The sequence below is a fragment of the Microcaecilia unicolor genome, chromosome 4 (genome assembly GCF_901765095.1).
Source record: "Microcaecilia unicolor chromosome 4, aMicUni1.1, whole genome shotgun sequence".
In the NCBI taxonomy this organism is placed as follows: Eukaryota; Metazoa; Chordata; class Amphibia; order Gymnophiona; family Siphonopidae; genus Microcaecilia; species Microcaecilia unicolor.
Window position 1 is genome coordinate 364,235,972 of NC_044034.1, and position 18,971 is coordinate 364,254,942.

Here is an 18,971-nt window from a genome sequence, read left to right on the forward strand (position 1 = left end):
ATTCGCCGGAGGCTCAGTGTAAGGTGGCTCGGGCTATGACCAAGCTCTATCCTATTCCTCAGGAGGACAGAGAGTCTCTCAGGCCCCCGACGGTGGATGCCGTGGTGACGGCAGTGACTAAGGCTACTGCTATTCCAGTGGATGGGGGGGCCGCGTTGCGGGACCCTCAGGATAGGAAATTGGAGACCTTCCTAAAGCGGAGTTTTGATCTGTCTGCCTTGGCGCTGCAAGCGTCGGTTTGTGGAGGTCTGGTGGCTCGGGCGTGTTTTCGCTGGGCTGAGAGGCTCCTGGATAGCCCGCAGGCTGATAGGGCTTCTCTTGTTCAAGATCTGGCCAAGTTGGAGATGGGGTCGTCGTTCTTGGCGGATGCGCTGTACGATTTGTTGAGGGCCTCTGCTAAGAACATGACCTTTGCGGTGGCGGCTAGGCGGGCCCTGTGGTTGCGGGGCTGGGTGGCCGATGCCGCCTCCAAGACTAAACTTTGTTCCCTCCCTTTTAGGGGCTCTCTGCTTTTCGGGGAGGAATTGGATAAGTTGGTGAAGGGTCTTGGTGATGCTAAGGCCCCTCGGCTTCCTGAGCTTCATCCCAAGGTGTCTAAGGGGGCAGCAGGGCGGGGGCGTTTTCAGGAAGCTTGGCGTTATCGGCCCGGTAGGTATTCTGGGGGGACTAGGGGTCGGTTTTTCCAGAGAACCCAGCCCTTTCGAGGTGGCCGTCGCGGGGGGCGAGGCTCCTCCTCGGGAGCGTCCGGTACGTCCCGTGTGTCTCAATGATGGTTTGGGGACCCAGCCTCTGGTTCGCGTGGGGGCTCGCTTGCGCTTGTTTTACCAGAGGTGGGTCCAGATCACGTCAGACCAGTGGGTCCTGCAGATAGTGCGAGACGGGTACGCCCTAGAATTCGACAGTCCCCTCTCCGATTTCTTTCTCGTGTCTCCCTGTCATTCAAGATACAAGGCAAGAGCAGTACAGACCACTCTGTCGCGTCTAATCGGTTTAGGGGCGGTGGTACTTGTTCCCAGGTTAGAAAGAGGTACGGGCTGTTATTCCATTTACTTCGTGGTGCCCAAGAAGGAAGAGGGTGCCTTCCGGCCCATTTTAGACCTCAAGAAGGTCAATGCAGCTCTAAAGGTTCCCTCCTTTCGGATGGAGACATTGCGCTCAGTTATTGTAGCGGTGCAAGAAGGAGAGTTTCTGACGTCGCTAGACCTGACAGAGGCATACTTACACATTCCCATTCTAGAGGCGCATCAGCGTTTTCTTCGCTTTGTGGTCTTAGGGAGACATTTTCAGTTTTGTGCGCTTCCTTTCGGCCTGGCGACGGCGCCTCGCACCTTCTCCAAGGTGATGGTGGTGGTGGCAGCGGCGCTGCGCTTGCAGGGAATTTTGGTTCATCCGTATCTGGACGACTGGTTGATTCGGGCCAAATCAAGGTCAGAGAGCGAGGAGGCCACCGGCCGTGTGGTGGCCTTCTTGCAGTCGCTCGGTTGGGTGGTCAATCTGGCAAAGTGTCACCTGGTGCCTTCCCAGTCCCTGGAGTATCTGGGAGTTCGCTTCGACACGAAGAAGGGCCGGGTGTTTTTGACAGCTCCTCGCATCTCCAAGCTGCAGGGACAGATCCGTCGGCTCCGAGCGCAGAGAGCGCCTTCGGCTCGGGCGTATCTTCAGGTGTTAGGGCTGATGGCAGCAACAATAGAGGTGGTTCCTTGGGCCAGGGCCCATATGAGAGAATTACAGAGAGCTTTGTTGTCTCGTTGGTCCCCTCAGTCCCAGGACCTGGAGGAGAGTTTCCCTCTGTCGGGGGTTGCCCGTCGCAGCCTTCGCTGGTGGCTCCACTCTCCGAATCTAGCGAAGGGTATGCCGCTGGACGCTCCCAATTGGACGGTGCTGACCACGGATGCGAGTCTCTCGGGCTGGGGAGCGCATTGCCTGGGTCAGGTAGCCCAGGGACGTTGGACGTTGGAGGAAGCATCTTGGTCCATCAATCGCCTGGAGACTCGAGCAATTCGGTTGGCTCTTCGGGCCTTTCACAGCCTGTTAGAAGGCAAGGCAGTCGGGGTTCTTTCCGACAATGCCACGGCCGTCGCATATGTAAATCGGCAGGGGGGAACGAAGAGCCAAGCGTTAGCTGTGGAGGCGGCGGAGTTAATGTTGTGGGCAGAAGCTCATCTTCAGGGTCTCTCGGCGGGCCACGTGGCAGGGGTGGACAACGTGAGCGCGGATTTTCTAAGCAGGCACACGTTAGACCCCGGGGAGTGGTCCCTCCATCCCTCAAGTGTTCAATCGTCTGGTGTTGGAATGGGGTCGGCCGGTGCTGGATCTCATGGCATCGGCCGACAATGCTCAGGTCGCTCGCTTCTTCAGTCGTCGAAGAGATCCTCGGGCCGAGGGCATCGATGCGTTAGTGCTCCCGTGGCCGACTCAACAGTTGCTCTATGTATTTCCGCCGTGGCCGCTGGTGGGCCGCGTGGTGCAGCGGATCGGGCGCCATGCAGGTCTAGTGGTTCTGATTGCGCCCAATTGGCCTCGTCGTCCGTGGTACGGAGACCTGGTTCGGTTATTAGTGCAGGCGCCGATTCCGTTGGGGCCCAGGGTGAGATTGGTTCAGGGCCCGATCGAGATGGCCGACCCTGCTCCATTCTCGCTTACGGCCTGGCTCTTGAGAGGCTCAGATTAAGGAAGAAAGGTTTTTCGGCCAGGGTAATTGATACCATGTTGCGCTCTCGTAAGAGGTCTACTTCTTTGGCTTATGTGCGGGTGTGGCGCATTTTTGAGAACTGGTGTCAAGAGCGGGATTATGTTCCTCTACGGGTTTCGGTCGCGGAAGTTTTGGAGTTCCTGCAGGACGGTCTTGACAGGGGGCTCTCGCTCTCTTCCCTGAAAGTGCAGGTTTCAGCGTTGTCTTGTTTCCGTGGAAAGATTCAGGGGTTTTCCTTGGCGGCTTCGCCGGACGTGGGACGGTCCTTGAAAGCTGTCAAGTTGCTTCGTCCGCCCCGTCGGCCGACGGTTCCGCCTTGGGATTTGAATTTGGTCTTGGAGGCTCTGGTAGGCCCTCCGTTTGAGCCGTTGGCTTCCATCTCGTGTAAAGATCTTACTTTAAAGACAGTGTTTCTGGTGGCCATTACTTCGGCGCGTAGAATTTCGGAGCTTCAGGCTTTGTCTTGTAGAGAGCCTTTTCTCTCCTTGGCTAAGGAGAAAGTGACTTTGCGGACAGTTCCTTCGTTTGTTCCTAAGGTGGTATCCTCCTTTCATGTAAATCAGGTGATCTCGTTACCAGTGTTGGGGGATAGGTCTGGTGATCTCTCTCAACGTCGTTTGGCTAAGTTGGATGTTCGACGCATTTTGCGGTCGTATTTGAGCAGAACGCAGGACTTCCGAGCGTCGGATCGTTTGTTCATTTTGTTTGGAGGTCCCAGAAAGGGGGAAGCGGCTTCCAAGGCTACTCTGGCTAGATGGTTGAAGGAGACTATTGCCTCGGCGTATTTGTTGAAGCGTCGGGCAGTTCCCTCGGTACTGAAGGCACACTCGACTCGGGGGGTAGCCGCCTCTTGGGCGGAAAGTAGTTTTATTCCTCCGCAGGACATTTGTAAGGCGGCGGCGTGGTCGTCCATTCATTCTTTTGTAAAGCATTATAGGATTGATGTGCAGGCAAAAGAGGATGCTCGGTTTGGAGCGGCTGTGTTGTCTTCTGCTTTTCGTGGGTCCCACCCTTAATGTGTCTACTGCTTTGGTACTTCCCAAGCGTCTTGACCGGTCTGGAGGGTTGCTGAGGAAGGTGAAATTAGGCCTTACCTGCTAATTTTCTTTCCTCTAGACCCTCCAGACCGGTCAAGAGCCCGCCCTGTCTCTTATCAGAAGTATTTTTCAGCCGTGTCAATTATCAGAAGTATTTTGAGCCATGTTCTGCTATGTCTGTTCATTTTATATTCAGTATGGTCGGAGAACTTTCTTTGACTCTAATATTCTGCAGAGTGGGACGCCTGGGCGTTTCATCTGTTTAAGCACACTGTTGGTGTTTATTAGTTTTCCAGGTACAGGGGTTTTATTAGTTTCAGAGTACTGTTCCAGGGATTTGTTTCTCTGCTTTGCTAAGTGTATACTGGAGATAGAGGGCTAGCACAGGTTATATGTACTCAGTTTGAAGTTAGTGTTCTCAGTCTCCCTCTGCTGGTAGGCATGCATAACCCAAGCGTCTTGACCGGTCTGGAGGGTCTAGAGGAAAGAAAATTAGCAGGTAAGGCCTAATTTCACCATATTTTTCAATTTATTCAGAAAGTCTGTGGTGTCTTGTATGAAGCTGTTAGTTTTGTATACGAGAGGTTTCAGAATTCCCTCTATGAATCCAGATATTTCCTCCGTGAGTGTGCCAATACCTGATATGATTGGTCTGCCAGGGTTTCCAGGTTTGTGGATTTTGGGTAGCATGTAGAATGCTTGTTAAAAGAAAGAGCCACTGATATACTTGTAAATTTTTCTGTTAAATTCTGATCTTTACATATTTTCTAGCAAAAGCTGTATCACACTTGTATGTGCTTTGAGCAGCACTTCTAGTATACTTAAAACAAAATTTTTTTTAATAGGAAAATGGAAGGTATGGTAGACGCAAACAATATCCAATCTCCTTAGTTTTGGCTCCAACTAGAGAGCTGGCAGTCCAGATCTACGAAGAGGCCAGGAAGGTATGTACTGTCTTAAGACCTTGCATATGAATTGGAAAACTAATAGTGGCTGGTTGTTATTTAGTCATGCAGACTTACTTTTGAAATGTTCTCTAGGAATTCTGCCTGGGTGTTATGCTCATACTGTTGGGAGCTGTTTGTTCACCGCTTATGAATTCTGCAATGCTTATCAAGCATGTGCAAAGGATATGCTCTAAAGCTTTCCATTCCTGTTTGCAGTTTGCATACCGTTCCAGGGTTCGTCCATGTGTGGTCTACGGTGGTGCTGACATTGGTCAACAGATCCGGGATTTAGAACGTGGATGTCACCTGCTTGTAGCAACTCCTGGGCGTCTAGTTGACATGATGGAGAGGGGAAAGATTGGATTAGACTTCTGCAAGTATGTTGTCCATTCTGACATTTTAAAATCTTCAGAATTTATGTACAATTGATCCCTTGATTAAATTTCATTTTCCCTGTTTGGAAGTTAATTTCATAGTATAGGTAATATGGGTTTGCTTATCTCAATAGCATCTGAGTCAAATATGACTGCCATTAGAAACATCTACTCTTTACATTGTCTGACCTAGTGGCTCTCTTGGTGTTTAATAGAAATTATAGTATGTAACATATTTAGCTCATCTGATATCGCAGCTGCTTGAGAGCTAAAGCTCAGCTATAACTTTCACATATTCATTTGAATGTTTAAGGACTACTTATTAAAAGTATTTCTCACTATTTCAGGTACCTGGTTTTGGATGAAGCAGATCGTATGCTTGATATGGGATTTGAGCCTCAAATTCGACGTATAGTTGAGCAGGACACAATGCCACCAAAGGGTGTACGCCACACCATGATGTTCAGTGCCACTTTCCCCAAGGAAATCCAGGTATGAAGTATCCACCTAAAGAAAGCATTTTCCCCTACCCTTTCTAAGAAATACACTGGAAACTTTCTGTATCTTCCCAGATACTTGCTCGTGACTTCCTGGATGAGTACATCTTCTTAGCAGTTGGTAGAGTTGGCTCTACTTCTGAGAACATCACCCAGAAAGTAGTCTGGGTGGAAGAGTTGGACAAGCGCTCATTTCTGCTTGACCTGCTGAATGCTACAGGTATGATTTGACTAAACAGATTTGGTACAACAGGCTTGTGACCAATGCTGATGACACACAGGTGTGATTTACTATGTATAGAACTAAGCTCCCCTGTCATCCTGCAGATCAATCCAGATGTGTGTGGGTTTATGCTTATCTACCAGAAGGTGGCGATAGAGAATGCCAGAGCGCTGCCATATAGCTCCCTGTATAGCAGCCTGTGCTACTCTGGTGCTGGTTCTTGGCCTGCCTCGAAGGCTTAGTTGAGCTTGGGGGTTGAGCAGTATCCATTTTTGGACTTTGGGACACCCTGGATGTAGGCTTATAGGGATGGCCAGCTATGTCTCAGCTGTATCATTTTCCGTTTGAGGAATTGGACTCCTTGCAGCTGCCCAAGGTGGACTCACTAGGGTGTCTCCAAGATTGCTGCCTGTGAAAAGGACTGCTCTCCAAGGATGTTCAGTATCGTAAATTGGAAGCCTCCTTAAAGTTGGCCTTCGATGTCTCTATATTTGCAGGCCACTGTGTGTGGCTTCTATGCAGCACAGTCTTGCTTGAGTTGGGACCAGAATGTACCTTTTGCTGAGGACATGGTCCAGTCTTTGCTGTCCTTGGCGTCTGGGTTGGCTTATTTGGCTGACTTTCTGTATGATTTCCTTAGAGCCTCTGCCTTGGTGGTCAAAGCTAAGTGCTGGCTTTGGTTTGGCATTGGGCTGCAGCCTCAGCCTCCAAATCAAGGCTTGCATGGCTGCCCTTTCTGGGTCGGCTGCTCTTTTGGCGAAGATTGTTAAAGATCTTGTCAAATAAGGGCCAGTGATTGCCAGAGGACAAGTCCTAAGTACCCTTTTCCATGTCTCTCAATCTGGGGTGCGGTGGCGAAACAGTGGGGTTTCAAGCCTGTGAATTGTAAATGTTTTCATGAAGTGTGTTTCTCTTAACCAGATGGCGTTTTGTTTTAAAGCTGTTTTTTTTCCATTTTAAGCTTGTGGGAAGGCAGGCTGCAATACCATTGGCCAGATACTTTCAAAAGTTGGTGTCCTGAGCTCTGCTTGGCCCTGGAGTTCAGTCTCTGCTGTATGCATTGTTCAGTCCAACAGACTAAAAGAACAATTGATCCTAGCACCACCATTTCACAGGGGAATCCGCTCTCAGAAGGTCTTTAACTCGCTCTTAGTGGCAGGGATTGCATTATGGAGCTCGCTTCCTCTGGCCATCAAAGTAGAGAATAACTACCTCAGCTTCCGAAAGAAGCTAAAAACCACCTTCTCAAAGATTGCTATATAATCACTCTTAAATTTCAAATTTAAGACGATAGCTATATAATCACTCTTAAATTTCAAATTTAAGATGATAACATTATAGCCAGCCAATAGAATGTATTCACCCAATGTCCTACTTATAAAACTGTTCCACTAATGCTGCACTGAACCCTAATCAGGGGATATTAGCATTCAAACATGCGTGGGATAAACATAAAGGAATCCTTTTCAGAAGGAATGGATCCTAAGGAGCTTAGCCGAGATTGGGTGGCAGAGCCGGTGGCAGGAGGCGGGGATGGTGCTGGGCAGACTTATACAGTCTGTGCCAGAGCCAGTGGTGGGAGGCGGGGATAGTGCTGGGCAGACTTATACAGTCTGTACCAGAGCCAGTGGTGGGAGGCGGGGATAGTGCTGGGCAGACTTATACTGTCTGTGCCCTGAAAAGGACAGGTACAAATCAAGGTAAGGTATACATAAAAAGTAGCACATATGAGTTTATCTTGTTGGGCAGACTGGATGGACCGTGCAGGTATTTTTCTGCCGTCATCTACTATGTATATGTTACTATGTAACTCCTTGTTACTATGTAACTCCTTGTATGGTAGGGAAACGCTGCCAGAGGAGGGAGTGCTACACATCACATGGGAGGTACTTGGGGGGGGGGGGTGAGAGCCACTAGACAACCAGGATGGGGGGTTGTTTACAGCCCATTGATGGTAGGTGATATGACAGCTCTGGTGCTCTCTCCACCTGCTGGTAGATGGGATAGATCTGGGAATTGGATAACTAATTTTCCTTAGCATCCCTCCGGACCGGCCCAGGATTGGACTGATGGGTTGTGCTCGCCTTCCAGCAGGTTGGAGACCGAGAAAAAAAACTCTGACTCTAGCGAGCCAATAGGAGCCCTGGTCACATGACCCTAGCCCCAGTATTTTCTCATTCTCCTAGCAGGTAGGAAGTGAGCCCATTAGACTCTCTTGCTAAGGTTATAGAATTTTTTCTATTTGCTCTGTGTTTATTCTGTGCCACAAGGATTTTCTAGAGGCTTATTTGTTAACCTTTTTTTGTTTTGTTTGTCAGCCTCAGGGGTGTTATACTCGGGTGTCTCGGGTCCCTCTCCCTCCGGCGTGTGTAAGTTTTGTACAGCACTAGACGTTGCTTCCGGGCCGGCTCTTCCTCCGATTACCACTACTAGTTCCAACGCTGCTGCTTCTTTGCCGTCGTGGTCTGCTTCAGCGGTTGCAGAGGGGTCAGGCGCGCCTCCACAGGCCGGCACAACGAAAGTGTCGCGGACGGCGGCCATTTTGAATGTTGCTCCGCCGTCGCATCAGCACTCTGATTCTCGGACTGATAATGCAGGAGATCCTATTTCAGAAGCTTTGGTGCAGTCGGGAACCACTCAGGGGGATTTCCTCCTGAGTTTGTTCTCCAGATGTACCAGGCTTTTCTTATGCAGAAGGGTGGCTCAGGAGCAGGGGTCTCAGGGGAAATTCAAAAAGCTGTTCCCCCTGCTAAGAAGCCTAGAGAAGGTGATTTGCAATTAGATTTTTGGTTGGAGGAGGAGATGGAAGAAAATATCTGGAATGATCCTAATCTCTCCTCTACAGATCCTGAGGCTGCATCTTTTGCCCAGGGGGATGATCCTTCAGTGGCTAGAATCTTTCATAAGGATGACTTGCAGGAGCTCATTTCTATGGTCTCCTCTACTTTGAACTTTGATGATCTTCCGCCAGTTGCTCAAACCCGTAAGGTAGACTTCTTGATTAAGGGGTCTAGATCCGCAGCCAAAACTTTTCCCATGCATCAGGACATTTGGGATGTTATTAAAGCGCAATGGGAGATTCCAGATGCGGCTTTTTGTCTGACTAGATCTATGTCTCGTCTCTATCAGATTCCAGAAGAGGATAGGGCTATGCTTAAGGTGCCGGTAGTGGATGCAGTGGTGTTGGCGGTTACCAAACGTAATACGGTCCCCTTGGATGGCGGAACGGCTCTTCAGGATGTTAAGGACAGAAGACTAGATTCTCTGCTCAGGAATAGTTTTGATGTTTCTTCATTGGCAGTGCAGGCTGCCATTTGCGGGTCCTTAGTGGCTAGAGCATGTTTTAGGTGGGCAGAGAGTCCTGGACAGGCCTTCGGATGATCTTAGCTATCGATGTAGAAGTGGCTAAGATAGAGACGGGGACGGCTTTTCTAGCGGATGCCCTATATGATTTGCTGCGAGCATCTTCTAAGTCTTTGGCTTTGGGAGTCGCTGCTCGCCGATCTCTGTGGTTGAAAGGTTGGTCGGCGGACACGGCCTCCAAATCAAAGTTGAGTAAGTTTCCTTTTAAAGGATCGTTCTTGTTTGGAGAAGAATTGGATGAGTTAATTCTTTAGGAGATGCTAAGGTTCCTCGCCTACCGCAAGATAGGCCTCGTCTGTCCGGCCGAGGTTCGGGGAGAGTGTTCCGTAGGTTTCAGGCTGGTCGGGGTTTTCAACCTCTCAGGTCTCGTTTTTACAATAGGGTTCAGTCCTTTCAGGGTTCTCGCAGAGGAGCGGGTTTCTCCAATCCAGGTTTTAGATCCCAGACCCGTCCTACCCAATGAAGGTGCGAGGGCCTCTCCTCTGGTCCCTGTCGGAGCTCGTCTTTCTCAGTTCTATCAGAGGTGGGCCCACATCACTTCAGATCAGTGGGTCTTGGAGGTTGTTCGAGACGGTTATGCCTTAGAGTTCCTAAGGCCTATTTGACGGCTTTCTAGAGTCTCCCTGTCGCTCTCCTCTCAAGGCGAGGGCTGTTTGGGACACTCTTCAGAGGCTCTTAGATCTTCAGGCTATCTGTCCGGTCCCTCCTTCCAAGTACAGGCAAGGCCGGTATTCCATTTATTTTGTGGTTCCCAAGAAGGAAGACTCCTATCGCCCTATTTTGGATCTCAAAGCGGTCAATCGCGCTCTGAGTCACAAGCTTTCGCATGGAGACCCTAAGATCAGTCATAGTGGCTGTCCGCTAGGGAGAGTATTTGACAGCCTTAGATCTCGCAGAGGCCTATTTGCATATTCCTATTGTTCCGGCACATCACAAGTTCTTGCGCTTTGCAATTCTGGGACAACATTTCCAGTTTCGCGCTCTACCCTTCGGTCTTGGGTGGCTCCACGCACTTTTACCAAGGTTATGGTCGTGGTGGCCGCGGCCCTCAGAAGAAGGGATTCTTGTTCATCCATACTTAGACGACTGGTTAATCAGAGCGAAGTCTTATCAAGAGTTGTCGCGTCACGGGTCAAGTGATGCAGTTCTTGCAGTCTCTACGTTGGGTGGTAAATGTCGCCAAGAGTCGTTCCATCTCAGTCTCTGGAGTATTTGGGGGTCAACTTCAACACAGACATCGGTCGAGTCTTTCTACCGCAGGCCAGGATTGTAAAGCTCTGGACTCAGATACGGGACTTTCTTCAGCAGCAGCATCTCTGTGCTCGGGATTTTCAGGTTCTTGGTTCCATGGCAGCCACTAGAGGTAGTACCCTGGGCCAGGCTTCATATGAGACCTCTTCAGTGGTCCCTTCTATCCCGATGGTCCTCTCAGAGGGACTCGCTACTAAGATGTCTGCCTCTCCGCAACAGAGAACGCAACTGTCTGTTTTGGTGGCTGCGGATGAAGAATCTAACAGTAGGAATGCCTTTGGAATCGCCTCTGTGGATACCGTTGACGACAGATGCCAGTCTCCGAGGCTGGGGGGGCGCATTGCCTAGGCAAGTGGACCCAGGGACTCTGGTCTCGTCTGGAAGCAGTTCAGTCAATCAACTTTTTGGAGACAAGAGTGATACGCTTAGCTCTGCAGCACTTTACTCCTCTCCTGATAGGCAAAGCGGTGCGAGTTCTTTCGGACAATGCCTCGGCAGTGGCCTATGTCAACCTTCGGTGGAATGAGATGCCGTCTCTTGTGTCGGGAGGCGGAGACTCTCCTCGCCTGGGCAGAGGTTCATCTCACGGCCATTTCGGCTTCACATGTAGCAGGAGTGGAGAACGTTCAAGCCGACTTCCTCAGTCGCCACACTCGCGATCCGGGAGAATGGGCTCTCAGTGCTCAGGCGTTTCAGTTGATAGTGGACCGCTGGGGTACTCCAGTTCTAGATCTGTTCTCCACCAGTCTAAACTCGAAGGTCCCTCGATTCTTCAGTCGCCGAAGGGATGCAAGGGCAGCAGGGGTAGACGCTCTCTTGCAGCAGTGGCCCTCCGATCTTCTTTACGCGTTTCCTCCTTGGCCGCTAATAGGTCGTCTCCTGCAGAAGATCGAGGAACACGGAGGACCGGTAATTTTGGTGGCACCGGACTGGCCTCGACGTCCGTGGTATGCGGATCTGCAACGTCTGTCGGTGGCGTCTCCTCTTCGGCTCCCAGTTTACAGGGATCTGCTGGTACAAGGGCCAGTTCTACATCCAGATCCGGCTCAATTTTGTCTTACGGCTTGGCTCTTGAACGAGCCCATTTAGCTAAGTGAGGTTTTTCAGCACCAGTGATTTCCACCATGCTTCGGTCTCGTCGGCGTTCCACTTCTCTAAACTATATTCGCACTTGGAGAATTTTTGAGGCCTGGTGTGCTGAGGCTAGCATTCTTCCATTTCGGGCGTCCGTGCCTCAGATGTTAGATTTTCTTCAACGAGGTTTTGATAAAGGGCTATCTCTTTCCTCTCTTAAGGTGCAAGCGGCAGCTCTTTCCTGTTTCAGAGGTCGGATTGGGGGAAAATCTTTCACCAGTCTTCCTGATGTGGCCCGTTTTTTGAAGGGAGTCAGTCTACTTCGTCCTCCGGTAAGATCGGTGTTTCCATCTTGGGATCTTAATCTGGTTCGGCTCTGACGAAGCCTCCATTTGAACCGTTGCAAGCATGTTCTTTGAAGGATTTGACGCTTAAGACAGCGTTTTTGGTGGCTATTGCATCAGCTAGGAGGGTCTCTGAGTTGCAGGCTTTTTCCTGTAGGGCTCCATTTCTGGAATTTTCTAAGGAGCGAGTGGTCCTTCGTCCTGTTCCTACCTTTGTGCCTAAGGTATTCTCGGTTTCATCTGTCCCAGTCCGTTTTTCTTCCGGTTCTGGGATCAGCCTCAGGGACGCAGGAGCAGAGACGGCTCCATACTCTGGATGTTAAGAGAGTGCTTAAACGCTATCTTTCAGTTACTGAGGGCTTTCGTCGCACGGACCGCCTTTTTCTGCTCGTAGCTGGTCACCGTAAGGGGTTGTCTGCTTCTAAACCCACGTTGTCAAGGTGGATTAAAGAGATGATAGCGTCGGCCTACCTTTTGGCAGGTAAAGTAGTTCCAGAAGCTGTTAAAGCTCATTCGACTAGAGGTCAAGCAGCGTCCTGGGCCGAGTGTTCCTTGGTACCGCCAGCGGAGATTTGTAAGGCAGCGACTTGGTCCTCTCTCCATTCTTTTTCTAAACATTACAGACTCGATGTTCAGTCTAAGCAGGAGGCGGTCTTTGCATCCCGAGTGCTCACAGCGGGTTTGCTGGGGTCCCTCCCGTAGGACTACTGCTTTGTTACGTCCCATCAGTCAAATCCTGGGCCGGTCCGGTGGGATGCTAAGGAAGTAGAAATTAGACCTTACCTGCTAATTTGCTTTCCTTTAATCCCTCCGGACCGGCCCAGGCCCCGCCCTGTTCTAGCTTTCTGTCTAGGTTTGCATGTTATATTTGTTTGCAGAGCTGTTTGTTGCTAGTTTAGTTAAAAAAAAAAAAAAAAAAAAATTACTGATCTTCTGTTAAGGCCATACCGCTGCTCTGGTAAGGGTACGTGGTGAGCCATTACAGTGAGGCCATACCGCTGCTCTGGTGAGGGTACGTGGTGAGCCATTACAGTGAGGCCATACTGCTGCTCTGGTGAGAGTTGTCAGTGAGCCTTTATTAGAGCACGTTTTCAATAGTGCTCCCTGGTTGCTGGACTTCTTTGGGGCACAGAATGTATTGTTCTTTCTGCTTTGTTCAAATACTGAGGCTAGGGTCATGTGACCAGGGCTTCTATTGGCTCGCTAGTCAGAATTTTTTTCTCAGTCTCCAACCTGCTGGAAGGCGAGCACAACCCATCAGTCGAATCCTGGGCCGGTCCGGAGGGATTAAAGGAAAGCAAATTAGCAGGTAAGGTCTAATTTCTACTTTCCTTCATTGTCCCTGTCTCCACACTTCAGCCTGTATGTTCTTACTTTTTACATGCTATTTGGTAATGACAAACCTTTTTTTCAAGGTGAAGGGCTGACGTGGTTCATTACTTTAGTTAAGCCCCGTACCCATGATTGGTAGAATATTAGTCCTGGAGGGTATAAATACTTTAATTTCCTTAGCATCTCTCCAGACCGGCCCAGATCTTGACTGATGGGTTGTGCACGCCTTCCAGAAGTGCTTTTTAAGACCCTGTTGCAAGCTTCACCAATACTTAAATGTGATTTATCACAGCCAGAATAAACTCTTAATGGTGTGAACATAAGAGGCCAAAAGTTACAGTAAGAGAAGAATGTTCTTTTGAGGGAAAAGTAGATAGGCTTTTGTGGCATAGAGAAATGGAACTGTTTTTGCCACTTGGTACCAAACCTGTTCTGGTCTCAATTTTAGGCAAGGATTCACTGACCTTGGTATTTGTGGAGACTAAGAAGGGAGCAGATGCACTTGAAGACTTTCTGTACCATGAAGGCTATGCCTGCACAAGTATTCATGGAGACCGCTCCCAGAGAGACAGAGAAGAGGCCCTGCACCAGTTCCGTTCAGGAAAATGTCCAATCCTTGTTGCCACAGCAGTAAGTCATTTAAAGCAATAACTTTACCTTATTCTGTTAGACCACTTCAAGCTGATGGTTTGGCCCCCTCTCTGCAGATGGAGGCATAGACGAAGATTCCAATAATAGTACAACAGATGATGGTGCAGCAGGATTTTTTTCTGAACAGGCGCTTCTCCCAACAGTGTGCAGTTCATGACCTGCAGCTTTGAGGTTGAGCCATGGCCTAGGCACTGCTCCTAGGGACTGGTCACTGACTTTCCTCTGGTCAAGCATGGTGGTGTCTTTCCCTCAGGGCCCCCAGCTGTAGCCTACAAGCTTCATTAAAGGCTAGTAGGCATTGACCCTAAGAGGCCTTATGCTGTGGGGTGAGAAGTGTCTAGGATTAGGCTTGCACCATTTTCTGTTGTAGCTCAAGGGAAGTTACATTTAGGTACAGTAGATATTTCCCATGGTATCCAGTACCAGTTAGCACATGGTAATGTGGATGTACTAAGTGATTAGCGCTGGATTGCTTACTCTCCGCCGCCAGACATGCTGCCTCCATCAAAAAAAAATTTTTAGCACATGAGCAGCATATGAACTTAACCACATTCCCTTGTCTCATGGTAAACACATATTAGCACTTACTGCAGTTTAGTAAAAAGACCTCATAAGTAGAATATGAAATAAGGTGGTATCTTAACTAATTTTATACTTTTTTGACTAACCAAAACCTCCTTTCTCAGATCACTATAACAGCAGTGTACTGTTCTGATCTGAGGGATGGAGGTTTTTGCCTTTGAAAGCTAACTAGAAAATGTATTTAGTCCCAATAAAATAGGTATATTTTCTATTTTTTTTATTTGTATTGAAATATCTTTTTTATTTTTTTAAATGTACATTTCCTCAGCCATCCTCCAGACCTTTCAAGACGCTTGGGTTATGCACTCCTACCAGCAGAGGGAGACTGAGAACACTAAAATAGGGGACAGGAATCTTATCCATCCCCGCCCGTCCCCGCTGGGGGGGAAAAAGAAAAATGGGGTAGCTTAACTGTATATTAGATTTTTAATTTGTATTGATTTATGTAGTTTATCCTGGTTGCTGTGCTTTCCTGTCATGAATGGAATTCCTATGTTTGTTTATTTGTATACACTAATTTTTTTTATATATATGTAAACCGTTCTGTTTTGCAGTTGCAATAAGACACGGTATATAAATCAACATAAATAAATAAAAAAAAATGTAACCCGTCCCGCTGGAATGTAACCCATTCCTGCCCGTCCCCGCAAGAATTTAATGATACATAAAAGAAAATTCCAGTCAGCTCCCTCAGTCTCTCTCTGGATTTGAGACACAGCACTGTAGGCAGGGAAGGAATGGAAGCTGAAACTTAGAACACTCTGTGCACATGTAAGATTTGTGTCTGATTTACTGGCACTTTGTGCTGAGAGGTCACCACATGCACGTGCCAGTAGGTCAGGTGACATCTGATGGTCATGCCTGTGTCAGAGCTGAGGTCTGCCCATCAGCCCGGGAGCAAAGAGGATTAATTGTAACATAGTAAGTGACAGCAAATAGACCTGAATGGTCCATCCAGTCTGCCCAATAGTCACACTCATCGAGTCATGATTAAATCAATGAGTGTGATATTATATACTTGATTATGGTCTTTCTTTTGTGTTTCTGGAACATAGACCATAGAAGTCTATCTGGCCCTATCCTTATGTTCCAACTGCTGGAGTTGTCGTTGAAGCCCACTCCAGTCTATGCGTCTTATTTGTGGGACACAGATCGTAAAAATCTGTCCTTATGTTCCAGCCACTGAAGTTGCTGTCTAAGCCCTTTCCAGCCCATCCTAAACCAGAATTCCATATATTAGACACAGACCATACAAGTCTGCCCGGTATTGGCCCTAGTTAATCACAGCTAGAGTCGCCATCTAAGCATTACTTCATATAGCCACACACATGCAGCCATTTAAGATTAAGTTTTTTTTATAACTTCCATTTTCTTAGAGATCCTCTGTGTTCATCCCACGCCTTTTTGAATTCCATCATTTGTGTCTACCACCTCCTTAATGGAAAATTTTCCACATTTGTGCTGTTAAAGCGAGGAGGAGACAGCACTCAAAGAACTTAGTACTTGGTAGATGAGAGGCTGGTGCAGGTGTTGTTTACACTTCCACAGGAACACCGCAGAACTGCTTCCATCCCTGTGGGAAACCCACAACTGCTTCCCCCGCAAACCCCGTTCCCGTGCAGCTCTCTACACTAAAACGTCTTATACAAGTAGCCTGTGCAGACCTTCTACTAACCAGTATTTTCTCAGTCTCTGCAGAGGGTAGATGTATGCAGCCTGTGCAGTGTACTCAGTCTTGTAGGCCCGTTTGGGGTTTCTAGGTTGGGTTGTAAATGTTAGAGAACCCACACTTGGATCTCTCTTACAGGGTGTAAGACCTAAGGGGCTTCTTATTCCCTGCGGGGTGTCACACCCGGGTGGCCAGGTCCCTCCCCCTGTGCTCTTCCTCTGGAGGACTGCTTGACCTCTGCTACAGACCTCGTTCTGTACCCTTGAGGCGTTTAGGCATCAGCAACAAGGTTTAAAAAAAAATAAAAAATGTTTTTAAAAGGCGGCGCTTGTGGCAGTCCAGAGATAAAACGTCTTCAAGGGCGTTCTTGCCTTAGGCAGTTTTGCCTATTAGTCTGTCAAGAGCACAAAGCAACTGTTTTTATTGTGTTCATGGCCATTATGTCTAAGCCGGCGAGGTGTCTGTTTTGCGCAGCGTTGAACTGAAAGGTGGCCAATGTAAATTTTGTGGGGAGCCTACGTTGTCAGCGCTCTTGCCCCCCCTGTGCTTTCCCCTGAGTTGGGGGAGGTGTTGGGCGGCGATTTGACCGCACATTCCGGGCCAGCAACAGGGCCGGTTTTGGCGGGAAACGCAGCCATTTTGGCTGCGCATCCTGGGTCGGCCTTGACAGAGCCGATTTTGGCGGGAAGGCCGCACATTCCATACCGGCGCCGAGGGACCCGTGTGTGGTGGGAAGCGCGCCTAGTTTAGCCACGGATCACGTGATGGACCTGCCGCTTCGGGAGCAAGGGGGGTCCGTCGCAGAGTGCGGGAAGTGTTGTTGGGGCTTCAGCATCGGGGCGGGGGGTCTGGCTTTCCCCCTGAGTTTGTTTGGTCTCTGTATAATGCCTGGAGAGCTGGCCCCTCTCAGGCTGTTTGTTCCCTGGAGGCTGCTAGCTCAGTGGGAGTTAAGCGCCCACGGGTGGATATTTTGGAGCCTATGGAGGTACTTTCTCTGCCTGGGTCGGACGTTTGGAGTGACCCAGGAGAGGAGGATCTCTTAGATGTGTCTGAGGATCAGGATGGGCTGAGGCCTGGTCTTCAGTGGTTCGCATGTTTCATAAGGAGGAGGAGTTAGAGCTCATTGATCAGGTGATCTCTACTTTGAAGTTTGCTCCGGCGGCCCCTCCCTCTGCGGAGGGACCCAGGTAGATTCCTTGGTTAAGGGGATTCGGAGAGCCTCCTGTTCCTTTCCCATGAATTCAGGCATTAGGGACATGGTTTTTCAGGAATGGTCTGTGCCGGAGGCTGCTTGTAAGGTGTCTAGGGCTATGGCGCGGCTGTATCCCTTGCCTCCGGAAGATTTAGCCCTGCTGAAACCACCTACTGTGGATGCAGTGTTTACTAAGGCTACGGCCATTCCGGTGGATGGCGGTACAGCCTTTTGGAAGCTAGAGTCCTTTCTGAAGCAGAGCTTTGATTTGTCAGCTTTGGCCTTGCAAGCCTCTGTGTGGGGGCTTGGTAGCCAGAGCTTGTTTTCCATTGGGCGGAGAAGCTCTTGGATGAGCCTGCATTAGATAGGACTGGTTTGGTTCAGGACCTGGCCAAATTGGAGATGGGGGGTCTTCGCTTTTGGCAGACACCCTTTGATTTGCTAAGGGCTTCGGCTAAGAATATGACTCTGGCGGTGATGGCTCGCAGGGCTCTTTGGCTTAGGGGCTGGGTGGCAGATGCGGCCTCTAAAGCAAAGTTGCGTTCTCTACCTTTCAAAGGTTCTATGTTGTTTGGAGAGGACTTGGATAAACAGATGAGTGGTCTTGGGGATACCAAGGTCTCACGGTTGCCGGAGTTACGGCCTAAGGCGGCTAGTCGAGGTGATTCGGCTAGAGGTCGGTTTAAGGACGCGAGGCGGTACAGGCCGGGCAGATTTGTGTCTCCTTCTAAAAGCCGGTTTTTCCAGTGGACGCAGTCCTTTCGAGGGGGTCGTCGAGGAGGTCGGGACTGCGGAGGTGCCGGAAATGGTAATAAGTTCTCCTTATGAAGGTGTGCAGGTCCAGCCTCTGGTGAAGGTTGGGGCGCAACTGTCTGTTTCATCAGGGGTGGACCCAAATTACTTCAGATCAGTGGGTGCTGGAGGTCGTTCACGACGGTTATGGGCTCGAGCTTGAGCACCTTCTGCCGGATCTGTTCCCTCTCCTTGTCACTCTCGAGTCAAGTTAAAGGCTATTCAAGAGACTCTGGGGGCTAGATGCACTAAACCTTAACGACCCTCTAACAACCCTTTAACGAAGGAAATTCCTAACTGTTGCATGCATTAAAGGCCTTTTTCCTACGAAGCAAGCAGCTAACGAAAACGGAATGCAAACGAGAAACTACCATTGAAATGTGGACAATTCGGAATGCACTAACCATACCGACGATTGCAACGAATCATTTACAGTCAGAAATTTTACATGAGCTCAGACCTGTCGTTAAGTCCTGAGCTGTCATCTCCCCGCTGCCCCCTGCACCATAAAAAATCCAAGCCGGCATGTTTAAAAAGAAAAGTGAGATACAAACACGTGGCTCTCCGCTCCCCCCTGCATCACTACAAAACTAAACATACCTCAAAAAAGGATCGGGAGGGGGCAAAGGCGCTTGTCAGAGGCGTCCTGTATGGATGGCTTTCCCCGCCCCCCACCCCAGATCATACAGACACTGCTCCCCACTTCTCCCTTCAGCTTAAAATTCCTGTCTCTCTCTCCTTCTCCCACAGCTTTGAAAATTAACACTCTTTGCTATCCCCTGAAGCCAATTTCCCAGTACTGTAAACAAGCTGCCCCTTCCCCCTCCCTTCTTGTTCCATCACAGTGAAAGAGGTCTTTTGTTACAAAAGGGGGTTTACGAGGGTCGTTCTTTTTAGAGTCATCTTCAACTGCACTCTCCTGCTAGGTCCGGGACCTGCAAGCCTTTATGC

General features: G+C 49.3%; 1 protein-coding gene across 4 annotated transcripts in view; it reads left to right on the forward strand.

The window, feature by feature from the left end:
• The window catches only part of DDX3X (DEAD-box helicase 3 X-linked), a 118,271-nt gene that overhangs the window by 70,363 nt on the left and 28,937 nt on the right, over nucleotides 1-18,971 (forward strand). For all 4 annotated transcript variants that reach the window (XM_030202342.1, XM_030202345.1, XM_030202343.1 and 1 more), the window contains 5 exons: nucleotides 4,575-4,673; nucleotides 4,893-5,053; nucleotides 5,398-5,542; nucleotides 5,623-5,767; nucleotides 13,583-13,764. In XM_030202342.1, the coding sequence (XP_030058202.1) occupies nucleotides 4,575-4,673; nucleotides 4,893-5,053; nucleotides 5,398-5,542; nucleotides 5,623-5,767; nucleotides 13,583-13,764 (732 nt within the window). The remainder of the gene's footprint in view (nucleotides 1-4,574; nucleotides 4,674-4,892; nucleotides 5,054-5,397; nucleotides 5,543-5,622; nucleotides 5,768-13,582; nucleotides 13,765-18,971) is intronic.